The sequence below is a fragment of the Mirounga leonina genome, unplaced genomic scaffold (assembly GCF_011800145.1).
Source record: "Mirounga leonina isolate KUSES-001 unplaced genomic scaffold, KU_Mleo_1.0 Mir_94, whole genome shotgun sequence".
Taxonomy (NCBI): Eukaryota; Metazoa; Chordata; class Mammalia; order Carnivora; family Phocidae; genus Mirounga; species Mirounga leonina.
This window is the reverse complement of record NW_023270855.1, coordinates 50,874,960-50,902,498: the sequence shown is the minus strand read 5'-3', so window position 1 is coordinate 50,902,498 and position 27,539 is coordinate 50,874,960. Positions and strand designations below refer to the sequence as shown.

Below are 27,539 nucleotides of genomic sequence, written 5' to 3'. Positions count from 1 at the left end.
TTAGAAAAAAGCAAAGCAAGAAACTGGGTGGTGCTGGGGAACGGGGTCTTAAGCATGAGCTGAACAAGTCAACAAAGACGACAAAATGGTCCTTGGCAATTGCTTGTGAATGACAATATTTTTTATTTCTGGAAGGCCTCTTGGCTCACAGACCCCTTTGGAAAACTGACAGACCTTTAGTTCAGAAATACATAACTTTACATAAATTTCTGGGATTTCCAAAACCCTCTGAAAGCCCCCCACGATCTCATGTTGGAATGGTCCAGAGGAAAAACAGAGGAGGAGAGGTAAAGAGAGCAATCTTCCATCACCCTACCCTTGGGGGAAGTGAGGGGGGACCCAGGGAAGGGCAGAGAGGATGCTCCACCTCCTTTCTTGGTGTCGCTGACACGGGGATATTGCTTGCCAAAGGCCATAAAGCTATACACTTTCGTACATGATCTGTCACAGTATGTATGCATAGGATACCTCAAGAAAAAGTCAAACAGTGAACCAAAACTCTAAAGATCCAACCTATTAGAAAAAGGTTTGACAGGAGATACCCCAACGTGTTGACAACAGAGGCATTTCAACCAGTTGGGACCATGGCACCTTCCACCGTGCCAAACATTTCTGTATTTTTAGAATTTTGCCTTTTATAGTCACAATGAATTATTTTGTCACAAGGAAAAAAAAAATCAGTAAAGATGTTTTCTGAGGGGTTCACAGCGGGTGTTCATTAAAACTTTCTGCAGGGCGCCTGGGTGATACAGTCGATTGAGCGTCTGACTCTTGGTTTCGGCTCAGGTTCTGATCTTGGGGTCGTGGGGTCGAGCCCCATGTCAGGCTCCATGCTCAGTGGAATCTGCTCGGGACTCTCCCTCTGTCCCTCCTGCTCGTGCTCTCTCTCAAATAAATAAACCTTAAAAGAAAAAAAAAAAACTTTCTGCAACCATGGCAATGTTCTCTATCGCCACAGTTTGGTTCGGTAGCCACCAGGCACGTGTGGTTATGGAGCACAAATTAATTATAATAATTTACATTTAAATGGAAATAGCCACACACAGTGCGTGTGTAGGGCAGAGCAGAAGGGAGTTTACCGTATTATTCTTGTCACTTTTCTGTCGCTTTGAACGTTGTTTAAAATAAGTCCATTTTAATTCTAATTTTTTTTTTTGGAAAGAGAACATGTGTGTGGGGGTTGCACAGAGGGAGAGGGTGAGAGAATCCTAAGCAGACTCCCAGTTGGATGCAGAGCCCGACATGGGACTCCATCCCATGACCCTGAGATCGTGACCTGAGCCGAAAACCGAGCCAGATGCTTCACCGACCGAGCCACGCAGGCGCCCCAAAATCAGTCCATTTTCAAAAAGAGATCAATTTGAGGGGCGCCTGGGTGGCTCAGTCGTTAAGTGTCTGCCTTCGGCTCAGGTCGTGATCCCAGGGTCCTGGGATCGAGCCCCGCATCGGGCTCCCTGCTCGGCGGGAAGCCTGCTTCTCCCTCTCCCACTCTCCCTGCTTGTGTTCCCTCTCTTGCTGTGTCTCTGTCTGTCAAATAAATAGATTCTTTAAAAAAAAAAAGAGAGAGAGATCTATTTGAAAGCTTAAAGAGGAGTACAGGGAGACAAAGACCAGACACTGATGCGTGGACGTTATCATAAGATAGCTTTATTAAATTCCTTTACCTTCTACAACACGATTACAAAAAGGAATACTTCATTTAAGTGTAATACTGTCTTTATGGACGTACCGTGGCCGGAAAGTGAAGTTAAAGGTCATGAATACACGTGAGAAGAGCACAGGGACAAAGGCGGGACATCCCTGGAGCCTCGCACACCAAGCCCCATGGGCAGGGGAAGGGAAAGCAGGGATAAATTCGGACTTATCTGGGGGGGTGGGGGCGGGGGATTGTCAATGCGCTGCTTCTAGGAGCTTAAAATAAACCTAACTGCTGGCTCTGGGGCCAGACACACAACTCTTGTACCACTTCTCAAAGCTGCCCCAAGTTGTGGCCTTCTGTCAGACATGAGCAGTTGTCCCCGGTCAGCTTTGGTTTTGTTTTCTCTCCGATTTACACACGTGTGCGCATGCACACACACACACACACACACACAACCTAGGGTGTCTCCTTTGACCGTCCAAGCTCTTTTGTCTTCGGTACCTCCCTTCAGTCAAAAATCAAAGCAAGCCAGACGCCATCAAGCCAAGAAACCCACTTTTCTAGGAGAGAAGCCAGCGCCTCACTTTACTGAATGAACACGAGCACTCAGGGCCGTGGTTTGGCTTCAACCCTGGCGGCTGAGCTCAGAGAACTGGACGAGAAGGGACGGGACACCTATTAGCTGGGGACCTTACTCCCTGTCATAAGGCACTTCTCAAGGCTCCGAACCCATCCTCCATCCCCGGTTTGTTGTTGTTGTTGTTGTTGTTCACAAAAGGAAGGAACTGGAAAGAAAACTATGTTAAGGTTCTGGGGGACAAAACAGGCCATGAAGGAAACTGTGTCTGGCGAGCCCTATTTCCAGCAGGCTCTGTTCCAGGCAGCTCCGGAAGGCCTGTAGGTTGTTAAAAAAAAACACACACACACACACAAAAAAAAAACAAAAAAAAAACAAACCCAGCTGGGCCTTGTTTGGTTTTCGGCAAAGCCCTGTCTCTTTAAGTTTGCACTGGGAACCCTCGGGGGCAGCCAACTTTTAATTGTGCACACATGGAGTTTTTGGAGCTTGCCCTATGCTTTGCTAGCAAGCGCATAGGCCCTTTCTCCGCCCCTCCGTTTGAGGAGAGAAATTCTGGAGTCTGGGGAGGCTGAGGACGGCCCAGTTACCAGGGTTCTAAACCCAGGGACTCAGCAGCTGCTCTGGGAACTGGATTCATTTCCTGTGTCCCCAGGTCTGAAAGATTTTCTAGGAAAATTAATATTTGCCAGGGCCTCCACGCAGGGAGGGGACGGGTTTCTGGGTGATTTTTCGATGTGAACTGCTCACACATCTCGGCTGCTGGGTTCTGAGCTCCCTTACTTGAAAGCAGAAGGAAGGACTCAGCTTCCTGCCCTGAGTGACAAGGACAGAATCTGTTTTGTGAAAAGACCAGAAGAAAATTCTCCCAAGAGAGGTCTTGCGGGGGGGCAGGGGGGGGAGGAGTGGACAAAACACTATTCTATAGCAGACAATTAAGGGGGGGGGGGGGGGGGGGGGGGGCGTTAAGCCACTCCAGACGTGACCTGTGCATAATAACATTCAGGATTAAAATGAAAATATGCGATTCCAGTGACTTTCAAAATTGGCAACAAGGAATATGATTCCCCCCCTCCCCCGATAATGACTCAAAATACAGTATTTTCCCTTTCACCCCGCTCCATCCATAATTGCCAGTTGATTGTTCTCCATGTTCTTCATAAACCCACGCCCCAGCCTCGGCCACTGGCGCCGATTTACGTAAGAATTTAGCTTCAGTCTGCACTGCAGCGGCTTTGAACTGGCCTACCCGGAAAAACCCACTTTAAGCTGGAGTCTTGTTGCTGTCGGGGGCTCCTCCTGGGAAGCGGAAGAAAAATCCACTTGCCTTTGAGACGTGGGCCTTGGTGAGTCTGCGTGGGGGCTGGCGAGGGAGGGGACAAGGGACGAGGGCCAGCTGGCTCTGGGGCTGGCTGGCCCCGAGCAGAGGTGCCCCTGGCCTCCCTCACAGCTACTCTTCGGCAGAGGATGACGCAGGACTTTCGTCATCGGACATCGGGGCAAACTGAAACAAGCAGAATTCTTTTGTTGGGCATCATTTCCAGTGCCTGCCAGGTGCCAACTAGGTTGGCTGGCCTCAGGGCTGAGGTGAGTGAACAACTGAACTTGGTCCCTTGGCCTCAAGGAGGCGATGTTCAGAGAAGCGCAGGGATGCTGAGGAGGATTTTCATCACAGATAAAGGATGGTTGGGGGGGGAGCGGCAGGGGGGGTGGGGGGGAATGAGGTGGAGAGCAGGTAGTCAGGGTGGGAGGGGCTTCTGAGCTGAGTGACAATGAGGGATGGCGCTTTCTGGCAGAGGAAGTAACAAGTGCAAAGGCCCTGAGGCAGGAGCAGCGGAGAGGCTGAGCAGACTGAGCAAGGGGCAGAGGAAGAGAGTGGGGTGGGGGGGAGGTGAGGGTGTTCATGCAGGGCTTGGTGGACTCTGGGGAGGACTTTGGTTTTTTCTCCAAGCAGGGTGACAGCTACAGCAGGCTGTGAGCTGAGGAGGGATATACCCTAACTCACGTGTTCACAGTGACTGACCTCTGCTTGCTGGGGGGGGGGGGGGGCAGGTACAGACTGGAGGCGGCAGTGAGGGTGGGAGCCAGGGTGGAGGCAATAACAGTGGTCTAGGTAGACAATGATGGAGGACTGTGGTCTGGCCCTCAGGAGCCCCTGGGAGCGGGACCACACATCAAACAACAGCTAATCACCTGGCCCTATCACCCCCATCTTTCAGTTGAAGAAACTGAGGCCGAGCTGATCCCCAGGTGATGCCCTGAGCACAACAACTGAGTCCCAGGTGTCCAAACATTCTGGGGAATGAAGCTGGGAAAACCTAGAGCCTCAGTAAGAACCTGGAAGTCACGTAGGCGACGGAGGGCTTATGTCAGTGACCCTCGCTCTCCTGGACTATCTGGGGGGGGGGGTCACTGTGGTCAACACCTACCATGCCACCCTCGAGCCAGGCTGCAGACATGCCTCAGGGAGGCCAGGGCAAGGGCAAGGCAGAGTGAGGAGGAACGTGAGTTTCCTGCCCTAGGTCTGGAGACAGACGGCTCTCGGGGCCTCCCCCATTCCTATCTGTGAGACTTTGGGCCGGGGGTGTAACTATTCTAAGCCTCAGTTTCCCCACCTGAAAAACGGAAAGGATAACAGTACTTTATGCAGCTGAATCAGGCTCTTGTGGAGGGTTCAAGAAATCATGGCTGAGAGGCACCTAGAGTACGGTCCCTCAGACTGGAAGAGCTTGTCTCCTCCGTCAGACAAGGGTACCGCTTTAGAGACCTATGAGGAGTGCCTCTGTCTCCCCCTTCAGACTGGAACGCCTCTCTTCTCCATCAGGCGCTTATGATACAGCAAGTGTCAAAATTATCCTCCTCTTAGGCTTCCAGAGAGTGTTCTGCTAACAGGCATCATTTCTTAAAAACCCTGGTTTCTGTGCTCAAATAAGAGCGATGCCGAGTTAGACGCAGTTTAGGTTTCTTTACGGGGAGACATCTCAAGGCCTTGAATATACACTGACATGCTTCGAGCAGAAGCCAAAGGCCTCACTGTGGCCCACAAGGGCCTGCATGATCTACGGTGTCACCTCCTTGCTCTCATCTCCCTGATGCTCCTCAAACACACGGAGCACGCTCCCGCCTCAGGGCCTCTGCAGGTTCCCTCTGCCTGGACAGCCACACAGCTCACTCCCCCACGTCTGCAGCACCTCCCCATCTCTCACTGTCCCCTCCTATCCTGTTTCAGATTTCTTTCCAGTAGTTACTATCACCTGGTCATGGTACACTGATTCGTATATTTTGTATCTGCCTGCTCTGTGGGGGCAGAAACCGTTTCCTCTTTGGTTCGGGGCTGTGGCCCCCAGGGTCTATCATGCAGCAGGTGCTCTGTAAATATTTCTCAAATGAGTGAATGGTAATTAAGAGCCAGCCTTTGGAACCAGACAGGTCCAGGTTCAAATACTATCATGTATTCTCAGCTGTCTGTGCCTCATTTCCTCACGGGGGCACCAGGAAGGTTCAACATGCATGGGCCCCATACGGCCCCAGCCCTTCCTAACCATCGGCCCCTCGAAGAGTGTCCCCCCTCCCCTCCGGGCTGACACTCACCGAGCACTTGATGTTCATGCGAGAGTACAGCATGGACGCGATTTCACTCTGCCCAGCGTCCAAGGCCACCATCAAAGCGGTGCTCCCGTCCTGTAAAGCATCCACTGCTATGACGAGCCCCGGGCGGTGCTCCCGCCCTCCCTGGGGCGCGCCGGGCCAGGGACTCACGCGGTCAGTGAGTGAGATGTCGCAGCTGGGCACAGCCAGCAGGAGGCCCGTGATCTCCTTGTGGCCGTGCTCACAGGCGCACATGAGAGCCGTGGAGCCGTCGTCATCCTGCTGGTTGACGTCTGCTTCACAGGCCAGCAGAGCTTTGACCACGTCCACCCGCCCGTGGCTGACGGCCAGCATCAGGGCGGTCTGCCCAGCCTGGGCAGGGCAAGGAACAGGGTTATGCATTATGCGGGGCCCCAGGGCATGATACCCTTGCTTGGAAACCTTCCGTGGCTCCCAAGTACTGTGATGGTAACGGTATCCCCACTCGCTGGCCTCCTTTTAGATCGCAAACAATCCCTCCCACCACCGGGCCTTTGCACCTGCTGGTCCCTCCTCCTCCTCCTGTGTCCTTCTCATCCCTCACGTCTGGACTTAAATGTGTCCTCTTTGGGGAGGTGCGACTTGCCTACCCATTCCCATCCCCAACTAAAGCAGGTTCCTCACTCCCAGGTGTAATATAGATGTACACATTTACTGAGCTAAGATTTGTATACTTTTCCCGTATGTCAGTTGAACCTCAGTAAAAATTAAATCAATGTTCATTAGTGGATGAACGGAAAAACAAACTACAGAATATCACTGAGCCTTAGAAGGGCATGAAGGACTGATGCATCCCACACAGTGGACGGACCTTGGAAATATTATGCTCACTGGAAGAAGCCAGACACAAAAAAACACATACTATGTGATTCTATTTATGTAAAATATCCAGAATTGGTATATCCATAGAGATAGAAAACAGACTGGTAGTTGCCAGGAGCAAGTGGAGGGGGAATGGGGAGTGACTGCTAATGGCGCAGTGCTTCCTTTTGGGGTGATAAGAATGTTCTAGAAATAGAGGTGATGATTGTACAACACTGTGAATGTACTAAATGCCACTGAATTGTATACTTTAAAAGGAATAATCTGGGGTGCCTGGGTGGCTCAGTTGGTTGAGTGTCTGCCTTCGGCTCAGGTCATCTCAGGTCATGAGATCGAGCTCTGTGTCAGGCTCTGGGCTGGGCATGGAGCCTGCTTAAGATTTGCTCCCTAAAAAAAAAAAAAAAAAAATCTCCTTCTGCAACACCCCGCCCCGCACGTATGTGTGCTCTCTTAAAAAAATAGTAATAGGGCGCCTGGGTGGCTCAGTTGGTTAAGCGACTACTTTCAGCTCAGGTCATGATCCCAGGGTCCTGGGATCGAGTCCCGCATCCGGCTCCCTGCTCTGCGGGGAGCCTGCTTCTCCCTCTCCCACTCCCCCTGCTTGTGTTCCCTCTCTCGCTGTGTCTCTCTCTGTCAAATAAATAAATAAAATCTTTAAAAAAAAAAATAGTAATAATTTTTTAAAAAAAGATTATCCTGGGGCGCCTGGGTCTGCCTTCTGCCCGGGTCATGATCTCAGGGTCCTGGGATCGAGCCCCGCATCTGGCTCTCTGCTCCGTGGGAGGCCTGCTCCTCCCTCTCCCACTCCCCCTGCTTGTGTTCCCTCTCTTGCTGTCTCTTTCTCTGTCAAATAAATACATAAAATAGAAAAAAAAAAAATTATCACTTTAATTTTTTTTTTTAGAAAAGATTATATTTATTTATTTGAGAGAGAGAGAGCGTGCACACAGGCACAGGGACGGGGCAGGGGGAGAGGGAGAAGCAGGCTCCCCGCTGAGCAGGGAGCCTGACGTGGGGCTCGCTCCCAGGACCCCAAGATCATGACCTGAGCCGACTGAGCCACCCAAGCGCCCCCTAAAAATTTTTTTTAAGTAAACTCAACTCCCAAAAAGGGGCTCAAACTCAGGACCCCAAGAGCAAGAGTCACATGCTCCACCAACTGAGCCAGCCAGGGGCCCCTAAATGGATAATCTTACGTGTATTTCACCTCAGTTAAAATAAGTAAACCATTGAAATTATTTTTAATTAAAGAAGAACTAAATCAATAGAGAAGCCAGTGGGGGGGGGCGCCTGGGTGGCTCAGTCGTTAAGCGTCTGCCTTCTGCTCAGGTCATAATCTCAGGGTCCTGGGATCGAGCCCTGCATCGGGCTCCCTGCTCCGCGGAGAGTCTGCTTCTCCCTCTGCCACTCCCCCTTCTTGTGCTCACTTGTGCTCTCTCTGTCAAATAAATAGAATCTTTAAAAAAAAATAATGGGGTTCTAAAGCTAGACCATGGGGGTTCAAATCCCACCTCCTCTAATCTGGTCTTAAGGAAATGGGTGCTTCTCTGAGCCTCGGCTCCCTTGTCTGTGGAGTGGGGATTCTCCCCCGGGGCATGGAATAAGATCCCATCTGGGCTTGGTGCACAGCCAGGACTTAGTCAGTGGGAAGGGCTGCCTGGGTCCGCAGCACGGACGGCCTGTACCTGGCTGGCTTTGGCATTGACGTTTCCGAGCCGGAAGAGCTGCAGGATGGTCTCGATGTCATCCTGGGTCTTCAGGGTAGCCAGGGCGGTGAGCATGATGGGGCTGTAGCCAGCACGGTTCTGCTTGTCCACCTGACACACACCTGGGAGGGGGGTGGACACTGGACCCTCAGACCCCAAAACTGGGGGAGCGCCCATGAGAACCAGGCAGCATCTCCCCCATCAGGGGCCAGATTCCTCCCTTCTCTCAGGCTGAGAGCCCCATTCTGCCCCAGCGTCTCCACCTCCACTATCCTGCCCCATCAGATGAGGGACTTCGGGCCTTGGAGGGGGGCTGGCAGGTGTCCATGCTGTCCCTAAGGCCATGTCTGCCCTTTTCAGTACGCTGGGGCCTCGGGTGGGACCTGTACCTCCCTCTCACCAGACTGGGAGGCTGGCATGCTCCTCAGGAGACGAAGAGGGCAGCGTCTTCGCCATCGGACCACCAGACTGGGGGGGGCAGCCGGCCCCCCTGCCCGGGGCCCCCTGTCCCGCCCGCCCCCTGCTCACCACTGTCAAGCAGCTGCCGCACCACGGGGAAGTTGGCGTGAGACACAGAGTAGTGCAGAGCCGTGTTGCCGTTGCTGTCGGCGATGTTGACCACATAGTCCAGCAGGCGCGCCGACATGGCCCGGAAGGTGACCAGGTGGCGCCGCACGAGCTCGGGGTGTGCGTCGCTGCGACAGGCCAGGCGCAGCCATTCCTGCAGCACCGTCGTGTAGGCCACTTTCTGGCCGCCGTGCGGGAGGGGAGGCCGTGAGGGCAGCAGCAGCCTGCTCCCCAGCGGCCCCCCACCCCGGACGAAGCCCCAGGTCGGGGAGCGTGGGTAGGGACACCCCCCGATCCTGAACCAGAGCCTGAAGGAGAAGCGTGGGCAGCCCTCCCCCGATGCGCCCCTTGCACTCAACAGCGTGGGCTCCCCGTCCCGGACAAGACAAGGGCTCTAAAGGGACTCCAGGCACCGCAGTCCCGGATGTGCCCCCCACCCCGCCGGGGAAGGCGTGAGCATCTCCATCCTGGGCCCGTGGTCTTCAAAGGCAAGTACAGACCCCCGGAAAGAGAAATGTGGCGGCAACTTCCCTCAAGCCCCCAAAACAGCAGGAACCAGAGGTCAGGACTGTTGGCAGGCGACCATCCTCGGGGCCCCTCCCACCACCCTGGCCCCTCTCTCCAGGGCCCCTTCCCCACTGCCCAAGCTCTCGGCTGGGATCCCAGAGTCCCTTCAAAGCGGCACAGGGAGACACTGTGGATGAGAAGCTGGGGTGGGGGTGGAAGAGAAGGAGGGGACCCCAGGCCCAGGGCCCCATCGTACCAGCTCCCGCTCAGTGAGGGCATTGGGGTTGTCCAGGTACTTTTCCAGGGCCAGGCAGGCTGAGATGAGGTCGGGGCTTAGCTCCATCCTGCCAGGGGCAGATAAGGGGGAAGTTTATCTTTTTTTCTTTTTTTTTAAAGATTTTATTTATTTATTTGACAGAGAGAGATAGTGAGAGAGGGAACACAAGCAGGGGGAGTGGAGGAGGGAGAAGCAGGTTTCCTGCCGAGCAGGGAGCCCGACGCAGGGCTCGATCCCAGGACACCGGGATCATGACCTGAGCTGAAGGCAGATGCTTAATGACTGAGCCACCCAGGCGCCCTGGGGGAAGTTTATCTTCAGAGCACTCGCCGCAGCCTCCCGGGTGACCCCAGACATGGGGAGCAGACAGAGCCCAAGAGAAAGTGGACATACAGGCTAAAGTTTGTTCCAAGCGGACAGTAGTGGATAGAAAATTGTTGCCCGAGGGCAGATTTTTCACCAGGGGGGGAAGGTAGGTGTGGCGTATGTCCCAAAGACAGTGGGTGGCTTAAGGACAAACTTTGCTTGTCCCTTAAATTTTAACCCCCACAGCCCAAACTGCCCTCATCAGGCCCTTTATCAAAGCCTGCAGACCTTTGGATGGCCAGAAGGAGAAAGTGCTGGTTCGCTAATTCAGACTAAGGTGTGCGTGACTGATGGCAGGTTCCCTCAGAGGGCGTGAATGGTGAGATCTGAGGCAGGGGTCACCCACCTCACCCCGTCTGAGTTCATCCCACACAGAAAACTGACCGGATCTCCTCCTCTGCATTCGCTCCTGACGCGCCCTCCGCCACGGGCGCCTGCTGAGACTCCCGAGATAGCTGGCTCTCCTCCTGGCTACTCTTGGCCACTGCCGTCCCCGAGGGCCTGAGCTGGGGGGCTTCGGCCACACTTGGAACCTTCTCCTTTGGCTCTGGGGCCTCACTCTCTGTGCTCTCGTTGTCTGAAAAGTTCTCTGCTGTGCTAGAGTCCTCAGATGAGGACTCGTACCTGGGAAGGAAGGACGGGCGGAGTGAGGAGACGCAGCAGATGGGACAGGACATGGGCTCTGACCGCTTGACCTCTCTGCACCTTGATTTCCCCATCTGTTAAATGGGAATAATGGCAGTATCAGCCTCACAGGGCCGTGGGGATGTGCCTTACAGCACCTGGCACACAGTAAGCGCTCAATAAACACTAGCTAGCACTGCGATCGTGCTTGGGGTGGGTGGGGGGAGAAATACTGCTCTCACCCTCTACTCTTCAGGACCTCGTCTCCCTTGGCCCCTTATGCAGGTCTAACTGCGTCAGACCCTCACCGCACTGCAAACAGGTTCCTCTTGTGCTTCTTGCTGCCTCTGGACAAAGTCTAAGCTTTGGGCCTGGCATTCAAAGTCCCCAGACCATCCCTGTCTACCACTCCTACTCCTTATGGCTCTTGCTTCTCACGTGTGTTGCTTCCTCCTCCCACCTCTGAGCCTTTGCACCGGGGTGCCCTCCCAACCCCCACTCTTCACTCTGCTGTCTCCGGCTCATCCTGCAGCACACTCGTCCCCTCCTTCAGTGTCTTCCCTGGGGACATCATTGCCTCCCCCGGCACCCTGCACTGCCCGAGTGTCCCCATCCCCCATCACCGCTCCAACCACACTGGGTCTGAACTGCGCGCCAGTGCCCGAGGCCCCACTGGACTGGGAGCTCCATCCAGGTAGGAAGCCGAGCCCAGCAGCTTCTGAGGACTAGCACAGACCAACAGCACAGCACAGGCCTGGGAGTCTGACCACCGGGGCCGACTCCCAGTCGCCGTGTGAGCTCCAGCAAGGCATCTGGCCCCGGAGTGCCTCAGTGTCCCAACTATCTACTGCGCCTTGCTTAAAGGAGTGAATCAAAGTAAGGGGCCTAGGCCAGGGTGCATTCTCGGACACGAACAAACCAAGGAACAATCAGGAGGGTAGAAGCTGAGGAAAGGGTGGGAGCGTGGGGTGGGGTGGGGGGCTCCTCTTACCCGCCATTGACCCCCACAAACTGCAGGCTCCTCCGGTGGGCCGCGGGGTCTGCGGACTCCTCTCTGCGCTTTATGATGGACCGCACGCCTGCTGGGGGCTCAGCTGGGGGGACAGGTGGTGTCGTAAGAATCTCCCAAAGCCAGACCCTATGCCCAGGCCTCCAGGGCCCCGTCCCCCTTGGCGGCCACACTCACTCACCTGCACTCCCCGCCTCCTCTGACTTGCATGAGGCTGCTTGCCTGGTGGGCTCCGTGTTAGCAGCCTCACGGGCGCCCATTCCACCCGCGTTCTTCTCAGGCTGTGCCAGATGGGTCACTGCCACTCCTGGGGGTGATGAGGATGACTCTGCCAGAGCCTGTGGGAGCCCTGCAGGGGCAGGAAGAGAGGTGCTCACCGTAACAACGTGGGTCACATACCCCGGGCCAGGCGCTCGGAGGGCTGAGGCTTGTGTTGCTTCGTCAAATCTTCCCAGCCCATGAGATTCTGATTGTTACAGATAAGGAAACTGAGGCACAGAGGGTTGCCTGAGGTCACCCTCACCCTCTGAGCAGCAGAATCTGATTCCAGCAGCCTGCGCTGGCAGCTGATCAGGGACAGGGAAGAAGACACTGTGACTACAATCCTGGCTTGTGACCCCCCCCCCCAAACACCACACTGAGTGTTATCTGGAAATAAGGTTTGATCACAGCCAAGAGTCCCCATCATGGTAGGGACTCAACTCTTCCATGAACAAGCTGTGTGATCTCAGGTAAGTCACTTAACCTCTCTGTGCCTCACGAGAATGACATCTCCTCCATCATGGCGTTGTTGTGCAGACTGAAGACAGCAACATGGGGGGAAAGGGCTTAGAACAGCGCCTGGACATCAACAGTGCTCGAGCATCATTTGTTAAGAGAGCTGGAAGCACTATTTAGATAAGATTTACTAGTATTTTAACAAAAGCAAGGTTGTGTTACGGATATCACAGCTCCCTTCTTCTGAACTTTAAGCAGGTAACACTTTAACAATCAGGAAAAATAAATAATAAGGGCTATTAGAAAATAAATGTTTTTTAAGATTTTATTGATTTTTTTTGAGACGAAGTGAGCAAGAGAGAGCATGGGCAGGGGAAGAGGGAGAGGGAGAAGCAGACTTCCCGCTGAACAGGGAGCCTGATGCGGGACTCAATCCCAGGACCCTGGGATCATGACCTGGGCCGAAGGCAGACATTTATTTTATTTATTTTCTTAAAAGATTTTCTTTATTTTTGACAGAGAGAGAGAGTGTACAAGCAGGGGAAGAAGCAGGCAGAGGGAAAGGGGGAAGCAGGCTCCCCGCCCAGCAGGGAGCCCGATGTGGGGCTCGATCCCAGGACCCTGGGATCATGACCTGAGCCGAAGGCAGACGCTTAACCGTCTGAGCCACCCAGGCGCCCCCCGAAGGCAGACATTTAACCGACTGAGCCACCCAGGGGCCCTGGAAAATAAAAATTAAAACCCAGGTAAGGGTGCCAGAGTGGCTCGTTCAGTTAAGCGTCTGATTCTTGGTTTCAGCTCAGGTCATGATCTTGGGGTCATGGGATCAAGACTCGGATCAGGATCTGTGCTCAGTGCAGTCTGCTTGAGATTCTCTCTCTCCCTCTGCCCCTCCCACCCCACTCACAGGGACGCACGCGCGTGCACGCTGGCTCTCTCCTTCTCTCTCTCAAATAAATAAATAAATAAAATCTTAAAAAAACAAACAACCCATCTAGGTAGATTTTCAGTTTGGGAAAATGAAAATGTTCTGGAAATGGACGGTGGGGATGGTCACGCAACAATGTGCATGTGCTTAGTGCCCCTGAACTGGACACTTTAAAATGGTTAAGATGGGGGCGGGGCGCTTGGCCGGCTCAGTGGGTGGAGCATGTGACTCTTGATCTCAGGGTCATGAGTTAAAAGCCCCACGTTAGGCATGGAGCCTACTGAAAAAAATAATAAAATAAAAATAAAATAAAATAAAATGCTTAAGATGGTAAGTCTTATATTATGCTTATATCACAATTTGAAAAAACCACCCAGGTTGGGCAGAGGACAAAGGTGACTCAGTGGGCACTAGGTCCCAAGGATGCCCACTGCCCATGTGGGAGTGAGGGCAGCAGGGAGCTCCAGGCCTGGATCACCAGCCTGGGAGCCAGGAACAGAAGTGCCACTGTGAGCGGCTGTCCTCATCTCAGAACCTGCTCAAGTTCCCCCAGGCCACGTGTGGCTTCTGTGTCCCTGCTTCCCCAGGACATCTCATTTCTACCCCTGGCCATGGGCTCTGCAGACCAATTCCTTTCAATTCCTTTTAACAGTTACAACTTTTTTTTTGACAGGCACAGTGATTACTTCCTCAAGTCCACGACCACTCAGAGTTAAGAGCAGAGAGTCACCAGTCAGCACAAGCAAAGCATGAAGAACACAGAGACACAGCCACAAATGGGTCTGACGGCGCCCAGCCCAGGGTGTGGCCGGGTCTGGCCGCTTCCAGGGCCGCAACCCGAGCCCTTATGGGGAACAAAACACACACTGGGGTTTTTATGTGAGTCTTTTTTTTCAGATTTTATTTATTTGACAGAGAGAAACACAGCGAGAGAGGGAACACAAGCAGGGGGAGTGGGAGAGGGAGAAGCAGGCTTCCCGCCGAGCAGGGAGCCCGATGCGGGGCTCGATCCCAGGACCCTGGGACCATGACTCGAGCTGAAGGCAGACACCCAATGACTGAGCCACCCAGGCGCTCCTATGTGAATCTCCTGATTTCTTTTTTTAAACTCTGTCAATAAATTCACATCCAACAAACAAAATCACTTCGTGGCCAAGTGGGATGTGTCAGGAGGCAGATGGGCCAGTTCACCGTCTCAGTGATTGGCCCCAAACTCCAGACTCCTGATTTCAATGCCGGGGAGGGTCAAAAAAAATCAGGTGAGACAACATTTTGCGCAGTGAAAGCAGCCGGTCACAAAAGGACAAATACTGCAGGATTCCACTTTTGTGAGGTCCTTAGAGGGGTCACATTCACAGAGACAGGAAGTGGATGGTGGGTGCCAGGAGCCGGGGGAGGGAACAGGGAGTCAGTGTTTAACTCGGACAGTTTCAGTTTGGGAAGATGGAAAAGTTCTGGGGATGGATGCACAACAGTGTGAATGTGCTTTAGGCCACCGGACACTCGAAAATGGGTCACATGCTAAGTTTAATGTTATGTGTATTTTACCACAATTTTTTAAAAGTGGAGGAAAGGGCGCCTGGGTGGCTCAGTCGTTAAGCATCTGCCTTCGGCTCAGGTCATGATCCCAGGGTCCTGGGATGGAGTCCCACATCGGGCTCCCTGCTCTGTGGGGAGCCTGCTTCTCCCTCTCCCACTCCCCCTGCTTGTGTTCCCTCTCTCGCTGTCTCTCTTTCTGTTGAAAAATAAATAAAATCTTTAAAAAATAAAAAATAAAATATAAAATAAAATAAAAGTGGAGGAAAAAAAAAAAAAGAAATAGAGCAGCCCCATAGCTCATTCTGCCCCAAGGGAAAAGCAGGCCAAATGGGGCAAAATGATACCACAATTTACATGGGGGAACTGAAGTCCACAACCAGCTAAGACAACTTTACAAAAAAGGGCAAAGATGGGGAACCTGGCTGAGGAGAGAGTAAAACATTCCAAATGGCCACAATGGCCCAACAGCAGGCACTGCTGAGGGAAGAAAGGGGCCAAAGGATCAAAGGCGAGAAGGCCAGGCCCAGGCCCCAGCTGAGGAAGCTGGGGTTAAGACCAAGGGGTTTCTACAGATTGGTGGGAAAGTTGGTCTCTGGGGTGTGATGCTGGGAAAAGCAGCTTACTTGACCCAAGGAAAAAAAAAAATCAAGCTAGGTCCCTACCTCACACCTTAACACAAAAACTCTGAAGGATCAATGTAGCTACCAGAAGCTACAAAGATACAGGAAGAAAATGTAACAGAATATTGGGGACCTCAGGAAGGGGAAAGATTCCTTTAAAAAAATTCCTCAAAGATGGGGCGCCTCGGTGGCTCAGTCAGTTAAGTGTCTGACTCTTGATTTTAGCTCGGGTCATGATCCCAGGGTTGTGAGATCAAGCCCAGAATCAGGCTCTGCACTGAGCATGGAGCCTGCTTAAAATTCTCTTTATCCCTCTCCCTATTCCCCACGCTCTCCCTCGCTCTAAAAACAAACAAATGAACCTCAAACCACATATGAAAAATACAAGATGATCTCACTTACATGTAGAATTGGAAAAAAACAAACTCCTAGATGCAGAGAACAGAGCGGTGGTTTCCAGAGGCAGGGGGTGAGGAAATGGGAGAAGGGGGTCAAAAGGTAGGAATTTCCAGTTATGAGATAAATAAAGCCTGGAGATGTCCTGTCTAGCATGGGGACTATAGCTGATAATGCTGTATTGTACATTTGTAAGTTGCTAAGAGAGTAGACCTTAAACATTCTCATCACAAGAAAGTCTGTAACTCTGAGCTGACAAATGTTAACTAAACTTACTGCGGTCGTCATTTTGCAATATATACAAATATCATTATTTGTATACCTTGAATGGGTACAATGCTACATGCCAATTATACTTCAAAACCTGAAAAAAATTAAAAATTAACAAAAGAAGAAAAGAAAAATACGACGGATTTAACTGTATCTGACATGAAGATTTCTACTTGATTAAAAAAAAACAAAACAGGGGCGCCTGGGTGGCTCAGTTGTTAGGCGTCTGCCTTCAGCTCAGGTCATGATCCCAGGGTCCTGGGATCAAGTCCCGCATCGGGCTCCCTGCTCAGCGGGGAGCCTGCTTCTCCCTCTCCCTCTGCTTCTTCCCCCGCTTGTGCTCTTTGTCTCAAATGAATAAATAAAAATCTTAAAAAAAAAATTAAAAACAAAATAAAAATAAAAATAAGCAAAAACAAAAACAACCCTCATAGACAAAAGTTAAATGAGGGGTGCCTGGGTGGCTCAGTTGTTAAGCGTCTGGCCTTGGCTCAGGTCATGATCCCAGGGTCATGGGATCGAGCCCCACGTCGGCCTCCCTGCTCAGCTGGAAGCCTGCTTCTCCCCCTCCCCCTGCTTGTGTTCCCTCTCTCACTGTCTCTTTGTCAAATAAATAAATAAACTCATAAAAAAAAAAAGTTAAATGATAGAAGAATGCACATTATGGGAAGATACTCACAATGCCAAAAATGGCCAAGGGATTATCTTCTAGAACAAGGCTCAACAAACTTTTTCTGTAAGGGACCAGACAATAAATATTCTCAGTTATGTGAGCCATAAGGGTCTCAGCAGCAAAAGCAGCCCTGGACAGTATGCAAATTAATGGGCGTGGCCGAGTCATGATAAATTTGAATTTCATATAATTTTACTCATGTCACAAAATGTTGTTCTTCTTTTCATATTGTTTAACCATTTAAAAACATAAAAACCATTCTTAGCTTTCGAGCCTATAAAAACAGGCAGTGGTTGGGGCGCCTGGGTGGCTCAGTTGGTTGGGCGACTGCCTTTGGCTCAGGTCATGATCCTGGAGTCCCGGGATCGAGTTCCGCATCGGGCTCCCTGCTCGGCAGGGAGCCTGCTTCTCCCTCTGACCCTCCCCCCTCTCATGTGCTCTCTGTCCCTCTCATTCTCTGTCTCAAATAAATAAATAAAATCTTTAAAAACAAACCAACAAACAAAAAACAGGCAGTGGGCTGGATTTGGCCCAAAGGCTGTAGTCTGCCAACCTTGATTCTGGAATATGCCAGAACTTCTCAAAATTGTCCAAGGAAAAATGGACACAAGGCTACGAATAAGTGATTCACAGAAGAATCTTACTAAACATGGATGGTGATGCCCAATCTCACCATCAAAAATCAAAGAAACGCACATTAAAACGCAGAGATACCACTTTGCGCCAGTGTTGGATGGGCAAAACATGAGACAAAACTTTGTGCCGGTGGGTATGTGGGGAAATGGGCACCTCGGATCCAAGCGTGGCTGGTGGGAGTGTGGACAGGCAGAGTTTTCCCAGAAAGGATCAGACAAAACGTGGAGTGAAGTGGTGAATTCCCTGCGATTCAGCAACCCCAGGGGAGGTGACACTTGAAGACAGCGCCGTCACTGCTCACGGCCGCCAGGAGCTGGAAGGCACACAAGTGCCCACCGACGGGGCACGGAAAAGAAAAGTGTAGCACGCCCCTAGGGCAGAAGGCGACGCAGTCATTATAAGTGACAAGCCCGAGGTACCAGCATCAGGATGCAGAGTTCAAAAAGAGTGTACAGAGAGAAAAAAAAAGAAACAGCAAGATTTCTTCTTCGGAAATCACAATACCATTTTAGGAAGTCAAGCATGCACAGAGCATATTTTTCAAGGACACTGAAATGTCTAAATAAGCTTTTGGAAGGTGGATTGCGAGGAATGGTATTACATGGGCTGGGGGGCGGGGAGAATGAATGGCACAGGGCAGGGGTTGTCCAACTACGGGCCGTGGGCACGATTTTTGCATTTTTGATGGTTGGAAAAAAACAAAGAAGAATGCTATCTGGGACATGTGAAAATTATATGAAATCGGGGCGCCTGGGTGGCTCAGTCGTTAAGCAGCTGCCTTCAGCTCAGGTCATGATCCCAGGGTCCTGGGATCGAGCCCCGCATCGGGCTCCCTGCTCAGCAGGAAGCCTGCTTCTCCCTCTCCCACTCCTCCCTGCTCGTGTTCCCTCTCTCGCTGTGTCTCTCTGTGTCAAATAAATAAATAAAATCTTTAAAAAAAAAAAAAAAGGAAATTACATGAAATTGAATTTCACGCAGCCCCACTCGTCCCTTTATATATTGTCCACGCTTACAAGCTACACAGGCGGAACCGAGGCACTAAACTCATCAAAATGCATACATTAAATATGCAAAAAATATTTTCACATATTATAATAAAGCTTAAAAAAAAAAAAGAACCAAGCTGAACTGAGCCGTCGCAACAAAGACGATATGACCCTCAGCACTGAGGGTGGAAGGTGAAGGTGGAAAAAGAATCAAGTAAAACAAGACGGCTGGCGTGCACAGACCGTCAGAGCTGGTCGCTGTGAGCTGAAGAATTTAGATGAACTAGGTTTGGACCTCCTTCGGGCCAAAAGACTTTTTTTTTTTTTTAAGATTTTATTTATTTATTTGACAGAGAGAGACACAGTGAAAGAAGGAACACAAGCAGGGGGAGTGGGAGAGGGAGAAGCAGGCTTCTCGCCGAGCAGGGAACCCGATGCGGGGCTGGATCCCAGAGCCCTGGGATCACGACCTGAGCCGAAGGCAGGCGCCCAACAACTGAGCCACCCAGGCGCCCCACCAAAAGACATTTTTAAAAATGTAAACCACTCAGCCACCCAGTGTGGGAAGGGAGTGAGGCCACAGGGGAATAAAGCAAGTTGGCAACAGACATCATGGGCCTCAAAAATGGTCTTCCAGGGGCGCCTGGGTGGCTCAGTTGGTGAAGCATCTGCCTTCGGCTCAGGTCATGATGCCGGGGTCCTGGGATCAAGCCCCACATCGGGCTCCCTGCTGCTCAACGGGGGAGCCTGCTTCTCCCTCTTCCTCTGCCCCTCTCCCCTGCTTGTGCTCTCTCGCTGTCAAATAAATAAATAAAACCTTAAAAAAAAATGGTTTTCCAGAAACGTGTCCTGAGAAAACAGAAGACGTGAGGGGTTTCTGCAGGAGGAAGTCCGCGTGGCACGGATGACAGCAGAGACCGACGTGGCTGTTCAGTAAATACGGCATCCCAGGAATTTTTAATGACGAGAAGAAATGCCTCTGGGATCATGTTAAATCCAAGAAACCAAAGGCGTAGTTTGAATCCTGGCCTCACGAACAGTGGGCAACCACCCTAGGCCTCCGTTTCCTCATCTGTAAAATGGGGATGAAAACACTGCCCGCTGCATCCGCATCCGGGTGGCTTGCGGAGGTGAGTTAAAATATGAAAAGAGTGTCTAAAAATGCCCTGGCCCCTTGGTGAGGCTGCCTAACTGCTTTTCAAAGTCAAGTAACGCAAAACAATGCTTTCCATCAGCATCAGTTCCCTGTTGCCAGGCTTGAAAAATACGTATTATTTTCTGCATTAAAAATTTCGGAAGGAAAGAAGAAGTGCTGACAACAGCTGCGTCTGGGCGGTGATGGGTTTACTGGGGTTTTGCTTTGTGTTCCAGATTTTTCTGTTACTTCCCAAATTTTCCACAAAGAATATGAATTGCTGTCAGAGGAATATGTTTCGAAAGGGAGCAGAGGACATTTCAAAGCCCTGGAGCCCCCACGGATGTACATGCCCAGCTGCCCCTTCTCCCAGTCATACCGCTGAGGCGGTGCCTTTGGAAGGTGGGCGGTGAGGGTGGGGGGGCCTGGTGAGGTGTCCAGGCCTCTGCCTGCCCCACCCACCCTCGTCAGCCTGAGGGGAAGGCTGCTTCTCACCCTCCCTGCCCTTCGGCTGCAGTAAGGGAATTCTAGATGGCAGAGAAGCCCTCCTTGCCGCCGCCTCCTCCAGGGAGTACTCCCAGATCCACCCATCAAGCTGGCTGACCTGAACACATGGTTGGAACGCTTGTCAAGTTCTGTACTCTCTAATTTCATTTTTCACAGTGCTTCTCCCCAGTCTACAAGCCCTACAGGACCCACCTCTGATGCCCTGCTACCTCTAGACCTTGCTTCTCCGGCCTCATCCTATTCCAGCTGGTTCCACACCTTGATGTGCGCAAGGCAACTCCTCACTTCGGGACCTTTGTCCCTGCTGTGAACACTCTTCTTCCCACCTCTGTGCCACCTGCCTGCCTCTTCTCTTTCACGTTTTGGTTCAAAGAGCCAACAGCCTGACGCCACACGGAACACTCGATAGAAACTGACGCATTAAACCTCACACTGATCTGGTGACACTGGGCTGTCAGGACCCCCGATTTGCAAATGAGGCACACAGAGGTCAAGTAACTGGCTCAAGGGCACAGAACTAGGAAACAGCGAAATCAGAATTGGAACCCAGACCCACTACCCCATCCAATTGCTGCCTGCCCCATGCCCCCGTTTTATCTGCTTCAAACACGTATTCTCTGAAATGGTATTTCTTCACTTATTGTGGGGCTTCACGTGTTTATGGCACGGACTCTATCTTGTTCACAGCTGCGTCCCCAGTGCCTAGAAGAGTCTGGCACATAGCAGACATTCAGTAAAAGTATGCTGAATGAAAAGACACTAAAATGAACTGGCACACTCCAGTTCTGCCCAAGCAGAGCCGAGACTGGGGCTGGCTGCAGCAAGAAGGAATTAAGTGAGACACAAGGAAGAACTCGGGGGGGGCAGCAGCCTGCACAAAGTGGGAACATCACTATGTCTGTGTGTCCCACAGGCAGGCAGCCCCATGGCCGCCCTAGGTGGCATGTCTGGAATGAAGGCTGCCTCTCAGAAATCCCAAGGCTGAGCCGGGCAGGGCCCTTGGCTGGGGGCCAGAGTCAAAGGGCCGGGAGTTTGTGATGGACACAGAACAGAGGAGTGGTGTCCGGAGCTGGCCAGGAACAACACGGAAAAGCAAGAAAACACAGCTGGGTCCCCACCCTCCAGCTTGTGCTCTTGGGTCCCGCCATGGGGCTCTGACATTCGAGACTGGGTTGAGGGCCTGAGCTGCACCTTTGAGCCCTCTGTAGGTTCAGGCTGACCTTGGTGTAGATCCTGGCTCAGCCACCTCCTGGCTGTGACCCAGGGCCAGTACAACTTTTCCCTGAGCCTCAGTTTCCCCAGCTATAAGCAGAATTGGCCTGAATATTATCAAAAGCAGCAACAAGCAGGGATTGAGGGTTCACTGTGCGCATTAATTCACACGAGTCTGGGGGGGGGGGAGACTATCGCTATGCCACTTACAGATAGGGAAGCTGAGGCTCAGAGACGTGAAGTCCCTCTAGGGCTACATTAAGATGTAGAACTTGAACCCAGGTGGCTTGATTATAAAGTCCCATACTCTAGCATTCCACGAGTGAAACCCTTAGCGTAGCACCTGGCACTAGGCTAGCGCTTGATAAAGAACAACTGTCATTAGGGGTGCCTGGGTGGCTCAGTCGTTAAGCGTCTGCCTTCGGCTCAGGTCATGATCCCAGGGTCCTGGGATCGAGCCCCACATCGGGCTCCCTGCTCAGCGGGGAGCCTGCTTCTCCCTCTCCCTCACTCCCCCTGCTTGTGTTCCTGCTCTCACTATCTCTTTCTCTGTCAAATAAGTAAATAAAATCTTTAAAAGAAAAAAAAGAACAACTGTCATTACGTGAATCATTCCGACAGCTTCTCCCAGGAGCCCAAGGGTAGCAGCGGTGGGGCAGCTGTCATTTTGCAGATCCCACATCCTCTTTCCTGGCATACAGACTCAGCACTTCTGCCAGGGGGACACCTCTCTGTTCCCTCAAAGGCCACCGGACTTGGGTGGGGCTCCTCTACCCCCAGGATCTGGAGTCGGGCAGTGAGGGACACCGTGATTGGCTCTGTGATGGGTACGTGACTGCCACCGGCCAATGAGGGGTACCCCTGGGAGTTTTTTATGGGCACTATTTGGACTGAGAGGCTCCCTTTCCACTGAGATGGAAGGACAGATGCCTGGAGTGGTGGGGCCACTTTCACTCACCTGAGAAAGACAACTCCAAGGCGCAGAGAAGTCAGAGATCCTTGATGATATTGGAGCACCTAGATCCAGCTATACCTAAAGTTGTGCCTAAGTTACATGAACAATACGTTTCCTTTTCCTCACCTAAACTGCTCTGAAGTTGGTTTCTGCCATTTTCTGAATAAATTGGGTGGGTTTTTTGGCCCAACGAACCAACAGTCTTAGGGACCCTCCCTCAAACCCTCAAAAACCTCCCGTTTTCTGGATACTTACCACATACTAGATATGAAAACGCACCCTTAATCAGATACCTGATTTTTCTGCATGCCTCCCTACAGCACAGAATCAGTGGTACAACCGTCCCCTTTTTTGCAGGTGAAGAGACGAGAGGCTCTGAGAGCCAGAGTGGTTGGTCTGCTGGAAGGCCAGGGCTGGGGCTACACCCTGGCATTCAGAGCAACAAAGAGGACCTCTCCACCATCCTCCCCTGTCCGCTCTGGCTCACCTGTTGTCCCATCGCAGCTTCGTTCCGTGATGCTGATCTTTTTCACCAGGTGCACGTTGCCAGTGGGCGCAGCGGATGCTGGGAACGCTGTCTCTACCACCTCATGGCTGCGGAACACAGCAGGGCTCTCGACCCTTCCAGACGTCGCCAGGGACCGCAGCCCTGTCCCATAGGGCTCCAGACTCTGGGCCCGCTGTGCAGGAAACCCAGCAGCTGTACTGGCCACCACCTCCACCTCCCGAGGGCCCTCTACCACCCGGACAGTGTCCACGCGGACGGGGCTGTCTGGTGGGGGCCGGGGCCGGGGTGGGGGGTCAGCCTGCCGGGCCTGAGCTGCCTGCAGCTCCCGGAGGGTTTTCTTGAGCTGGGTCTCCAGCACGGCGACCTGAGCGGCAAGGGCTGCTTCCCCGTCAGGCACCCCCAAGTCCCGCTCCCGGACCCAGGTGCCCACGCTCCGGGTCTCGAGAGTCACCGGGTCCTCGGGGGTCTCTGGGAGGTCCAGGCAGAGCTCGCTTCGGCCCCAGGCCCCTGTGGGATGGCCCAGGAATTTCTGGCTCTTGAGCTGTACTGTGAGCTGCCGTTTCTCCTCCTGCAGCACAGAGAGCTTCACCTGGAGCACGGGGATCAGCTTCACCTGCTCCTCCAGCTGCCGCAGCTTCCGCAGGGCACCTGCCATCTGTTCCCGCACATGGGCCAGGTGCCCGGCGCTGGGAGGCACAGGTGTGGACAGTCCCGAGCCCCGTGGCGTCGGGGGTGGCAGCCCCACGCCCACCAAGGAGCTGGTGGAGCCTGCTGCGCTGGGGGTCAGGGAGCCCAAGCCAGTGGGCGCAGCCGCCTGGTCCTCCAGGCGGCGACGGGCATCCAGCAGCGTGCGCTCCACGCGCGGGTTGAAGCCAGCTCGGGTCTCCAGGGCACCGTACTGCGGGTAGAAGCCACGGCCACAGTAGGAATAGGCCGAGTGGCGGCTGTCCCCACTGGCATTAGAGCACAGAGACTCGGTGGATGTCCACCAGGAACCAGGACCTCGGGGCAGTGAGCCGAGGCGCGGCCGGCGCTGCACGGCGACTCGCCGGAGCGTGTGGCCTTTCTCGATGTCATCCACGTACTTGAGAAAGTCCAGGTCGAGGCGGTAGCCATAGGGCGTCTCCACAGAGTACGGCGGGTCAGGCTCCCTGGCAGGGAAGGCGGGTGGGGAGGCTGGGCCAGGGGTCCCTGGGGTGTGAAGAAAGACCAGGGCCTCTGAACACTGCTGTCCCCTCCTCAGGGTGAAGACTCACATCCCTGGGAGAGCCAAGGTTTATTTGCCCAAGGGATGGGAGCCCACTGGGTGCTCAACCGTGACTCCAGTCTCAAGGCAAGGCCCTGTCCCCGCCTCAGAAACCCTCAGGGCAGGCCTGTGCCTACTCCCTCAACAGCCCCAGCACAGGGACCTGTGTCTCTACTCAGACCAGCCCCTTTCCCTGAAAGACTGTCTCCCCCATCAGACCCTCCAGGGCAGAGCCAAAAGGTCCTCATTCAGGCCCTCTGGGCAGGGCTGTATTCTACCCTCAACAACCGCCCCCCCCACTTCCTCCTCCCTGGCCTCTACCCCTGAGGCGGGGCCATATCTTTCTCCCAGACCCCAAGGCAGGGCCCCTTCTTCCTGAGACCCCTGACCTGGGAAGGGGGCTGGCACGTGCAGGACTTGGGCCATCCTCTGGTCTGCAGATGCTCCTCAAGAGTCACCTGGGGCCTATGACTCAGATCACCTGCAGCACAGGCTGAGGCGTACCTGGGGAGAGAGGATATTGGAGCCTGGAGTCAGGAGGAGTTCTGCAGGGGGAGGGGATGTGGCCACCCCTCCCCCACAACTGTCTCCCTCCCAACCCCCCCCACCTTCCCCGAGTCCGGGACCCTCTTATAGGAATACACCCGGCCTGGCTTGTGGAAAGGGGTGGGGGGGAGGGCCCCCGAGGCCTGGAACAAAGAAACCAAACCTCACGGCCCGCCTGCACATCTGTCCAGCCCCTGGACAGGCTCCAGCTGCTCCCACAGCCCCGCCTCCACAAGGCCCTGGGCCGGGGGGCCCCAAGCCCGACAGGCCCCACCCTTCCTGCACCCCTCCTCTCAGCCCAGGCCAGAAGCTGGCTACAGGGACAGATTGGGGCTGAGGTGGGCAGGGGGCTGGGGCACTAAGTGGGGGACAGTCTTCCTGCAAAGATCCGAGAACACGGAGACACAGGCACAAGGAGAGATGGAGCTCAGGGTAGGGGACCCCAAAGCAGAGCGGGGTCAGGCTAGCCAGAGTCGGGGGGGTAGGGAAAGTTGAGGGGAGGCAGTGAGGAGCAAAGCCTTTCCTCTTTATGGAAACAATTTTCTCTAAAAATAAACAGTTTTGCTGCCGGGCTACACGAGAACTTCCTGCCCCCCCAGGATGTGTCCGGCTCAGGGGCGCAGCAGGGATAGAAGGCCGGGTGGTGGCCAGGGAAGTCATGGGGGTGGGGTGGGGGGGAGGAAGTAAGAGAGGGTGCCTGGAGGCTGCAAAAGGGAGGTACAATCAAAGCCTCTCACTAACCCCTCCTCAGCCCTGGAGGCCAGCCAGGACCCTTTTGTCCCCACCACTCAGCCTGAGCTTGGCCAGTCCTTTCTGCTGTCTGACCTCTAGCCACCCTGCTCCAGAGGCCCCATCCCATCCCACCAAGGAGGACCCTTTCTGGCCTATGGGTGCCAGGGCAGTGGGTACCTGGGAGGATGGGCCAAGCGGGGCACCTGCCGGGCATGAAGGCGAGGCTGGGGCTCCAGGGGCGGCCAAGCTTGTCCTCTTCTCACAACCTGCTTGCCTCTTGCTTAGTCTCTCCACGTCTCTCCGAGTCTCTCCACATCCGTCTGTGTCTCGATCCACTTCTCTCTCCCTCTCTCCACGTCTCTGTCTTTCAACGCCTGGAGTACAGTCACCAATTGTATGAAGCTCGGTTTTCTATCTGCTTGGAGGTTCACCCCCTACACAACAGGGAGGTAATCAAAAGTATTTTCTGGAGACCTGAGAGAGACTGGTGGCAGGAAGCAGAATTGGAATAGCCTGTGGGGGCCCCTGGAGGTGAAAAGCGGTGGGGCGAATAATGGTGATAAGTGTAATAATCACCCCAGCCGCTCATTTGATCACAACATTCCCATCAGGCGCACGGTTACTGCCCTGTTTTGGAGACAGAGAAATGTCCAATGACTTGCCCAGGGTCACGAGAGGAGGAAGAGGCCGGGTGTGGACTTGAACCTAAGCCTGGCAGATTCCCCACTGCCAGGGCCACACCACCCTCACCCCCAACTCCACATCCCTCTGCCCATTTCCCAGACACAGAGACTGAGGTCTGAGAGAGTCCAGTCATCTGACCACCCTCTATGTGCGAGGATGACTCCAGGTCTAGAAAGCAGATGGAGGTGGGGAGTGTGGTGGGTGAAGCCCCTCTCCCTGTATGGGACCCCTGGGGTACAGAAAAGGAAACACCGGGTAGGAGAGAGATGGAGAAAAAGGGAGGCGAGACGCTCCCAGAGGGGACAGGTAAGGGGGCGCGGGGTCCCGGGCCGGCCCGAATGTCCGGCGGGGTCTCCCTGAAGCCCCCCTGCCAACCAAACCCGGACGTCTCTGGGGTCTCCCCGCCCCAAAGATGGGGGCAAGGGTGACCCCGCCCCGTGCAGGGAGGGGGCGGGGCCTGCGGGGTCCCCGGCTAATGGCAAACAGCTGCCGCTCCCCATGCCGGCCCAACCGCCAGGCCGAGGCCCAGCCCGGCCGGACGCCCGGACGCCCGGACGCCTTCCCGCCGTCTGGGGCCTGGCTCGGCTCGGCCACGGAGGAGGGCGAGGGGGGGCAGAGCGGGGGTAGAGAGGTAGAGAGGAGGACCGAGGTGGGGGAAAGAGGCAGAGGGAGGGCAATGATGCGGGAAAGGGGCAGGGCGAGAAGTACAGATGGAGGAGGATGGGGCCGGGGGGGGGGGGGGAGAAGTAGGGACGGGGTCAAAGACGGGGGAGGGAGGGACAGAGACACGGGGAACGAGACACTGAAAGTCCGGAAAGTTTGGACCTAGACGGTGGAGTTGGAGGCAGCGGCTCGTAGAGAACGGCGAGGTCGCGCCCCGGGATTGGGGGTGGGTGGGGTGGGGACCACGCTCGAACCCCGAACCGGACTCGAACCCCGACCCAGCCTCGGGTCCTACTCGCCTCGCGCGCTCCGGCAGCCGCAGTCCCTGCGTCCCGCCGCCCGTGCGTCCTCCGCGCGCCACCGCCCGGCCGCCCGGCCCTCGGCGGTGGCTCCGCCCCCGCCCTGCCCGCTCCGGGCCGGCCCCGCCCCCAGGCGCCCGCCGCCCCCCCCCCCCCCCCCGGGCAGCCGTGGAGGGGGATGCCGGGAGTACGCGATCGCACCTGGACCGCAGGTGTGCGTCTGTGTGTGTGCTCGCGTGCGCGCGAGGGGTCCGGTGTCGTCCTCTCGCCCCTCCTCCCCGAGTCCCCAGAGCACGGTCCCCGCCACCGCCACAGCTGGGCGCTGCGGGGGGCGGGAGGGGGCGGGGCTGGCCAAGGCCCAGCTCCGGGAGGGCGCGGGCGGCGGCGGCGGCGGCGGCGGCGGCGGCGGGAGGTCACCCCTCCCCCACCCCGCCGGCCGAGGGCTGGAAGCGGCCCAGCACAGGCCTGGTACGGGGTGGCGTGACTGCCGCGGGGTGGGGAGTGGGGCTGGGTCAGTGCGAGGCTGCGCAGGCAATGGCTAAACCGGACCTGGGCTCCAGTCCCCA

The 27,539-nt window shown here is 54.4% G+C and overlaps 1 protein-coding gene across 2 annotated transcripts; it reads right to left on the bottom strand.

The window, feature by feature from the left end:
- Positions 1 to 1,625: 1,625 nt before the first annotated feature.
- KANK2 (KN motif and ankyrin repeat domains 2) lies at positions 1,626 to 27,268 on the bottom strand. 2 transcript variants are annotated; one of them, XM_034997799.1, is made up of 13 exons: positions 27,175 to 27,268; positions 25,505 to 25,761; positions 24,439 to 24,553; positions 22,783 to 23,994; positions 11,903 to 12,070; positions 11,704 to 11,806; positions 10,473 to 10,712; positions 9,702 to 9,789; positions 8,900 to 9,119; positions 8,351 to 8,493; positions 5,976 to 6,176; positions 5,808 to 5,897; positions 1,626 to 3,720 (listed from the first exon to the last, which is right to left on the bottom strand). In XM_034997799.1, the coding sequence occupies exons 3-13, from the start codon at positions 24,473 to 24,475 to the stop codon at positions 3,667 to 3,669; spliced, it is 2,556 nt and encodes an 851-aa protein (XP_034853690.1). In that variant the 5' UTR covers positions 24,476 to 24,553; positions 25,505 to 25,761; positions 27,175 to 27,268; the 3' UTR covers positions 1,626 to 3,666. The 2 variants fall into 2 exon arrangements, with proteins under 2 accessions (XP_034853690.1, XP_034853691.1); XM_034997800.1 differs by lacking the exon at positions 27,175 to 27,268 and adding an exon at positions 26,974 to 27,041 and having other exon boundaries at positions 25,505 to 25,701.
- Between the last annotated feature and the right edge of the window lie 271 nt (positions 27,269 to 27,539).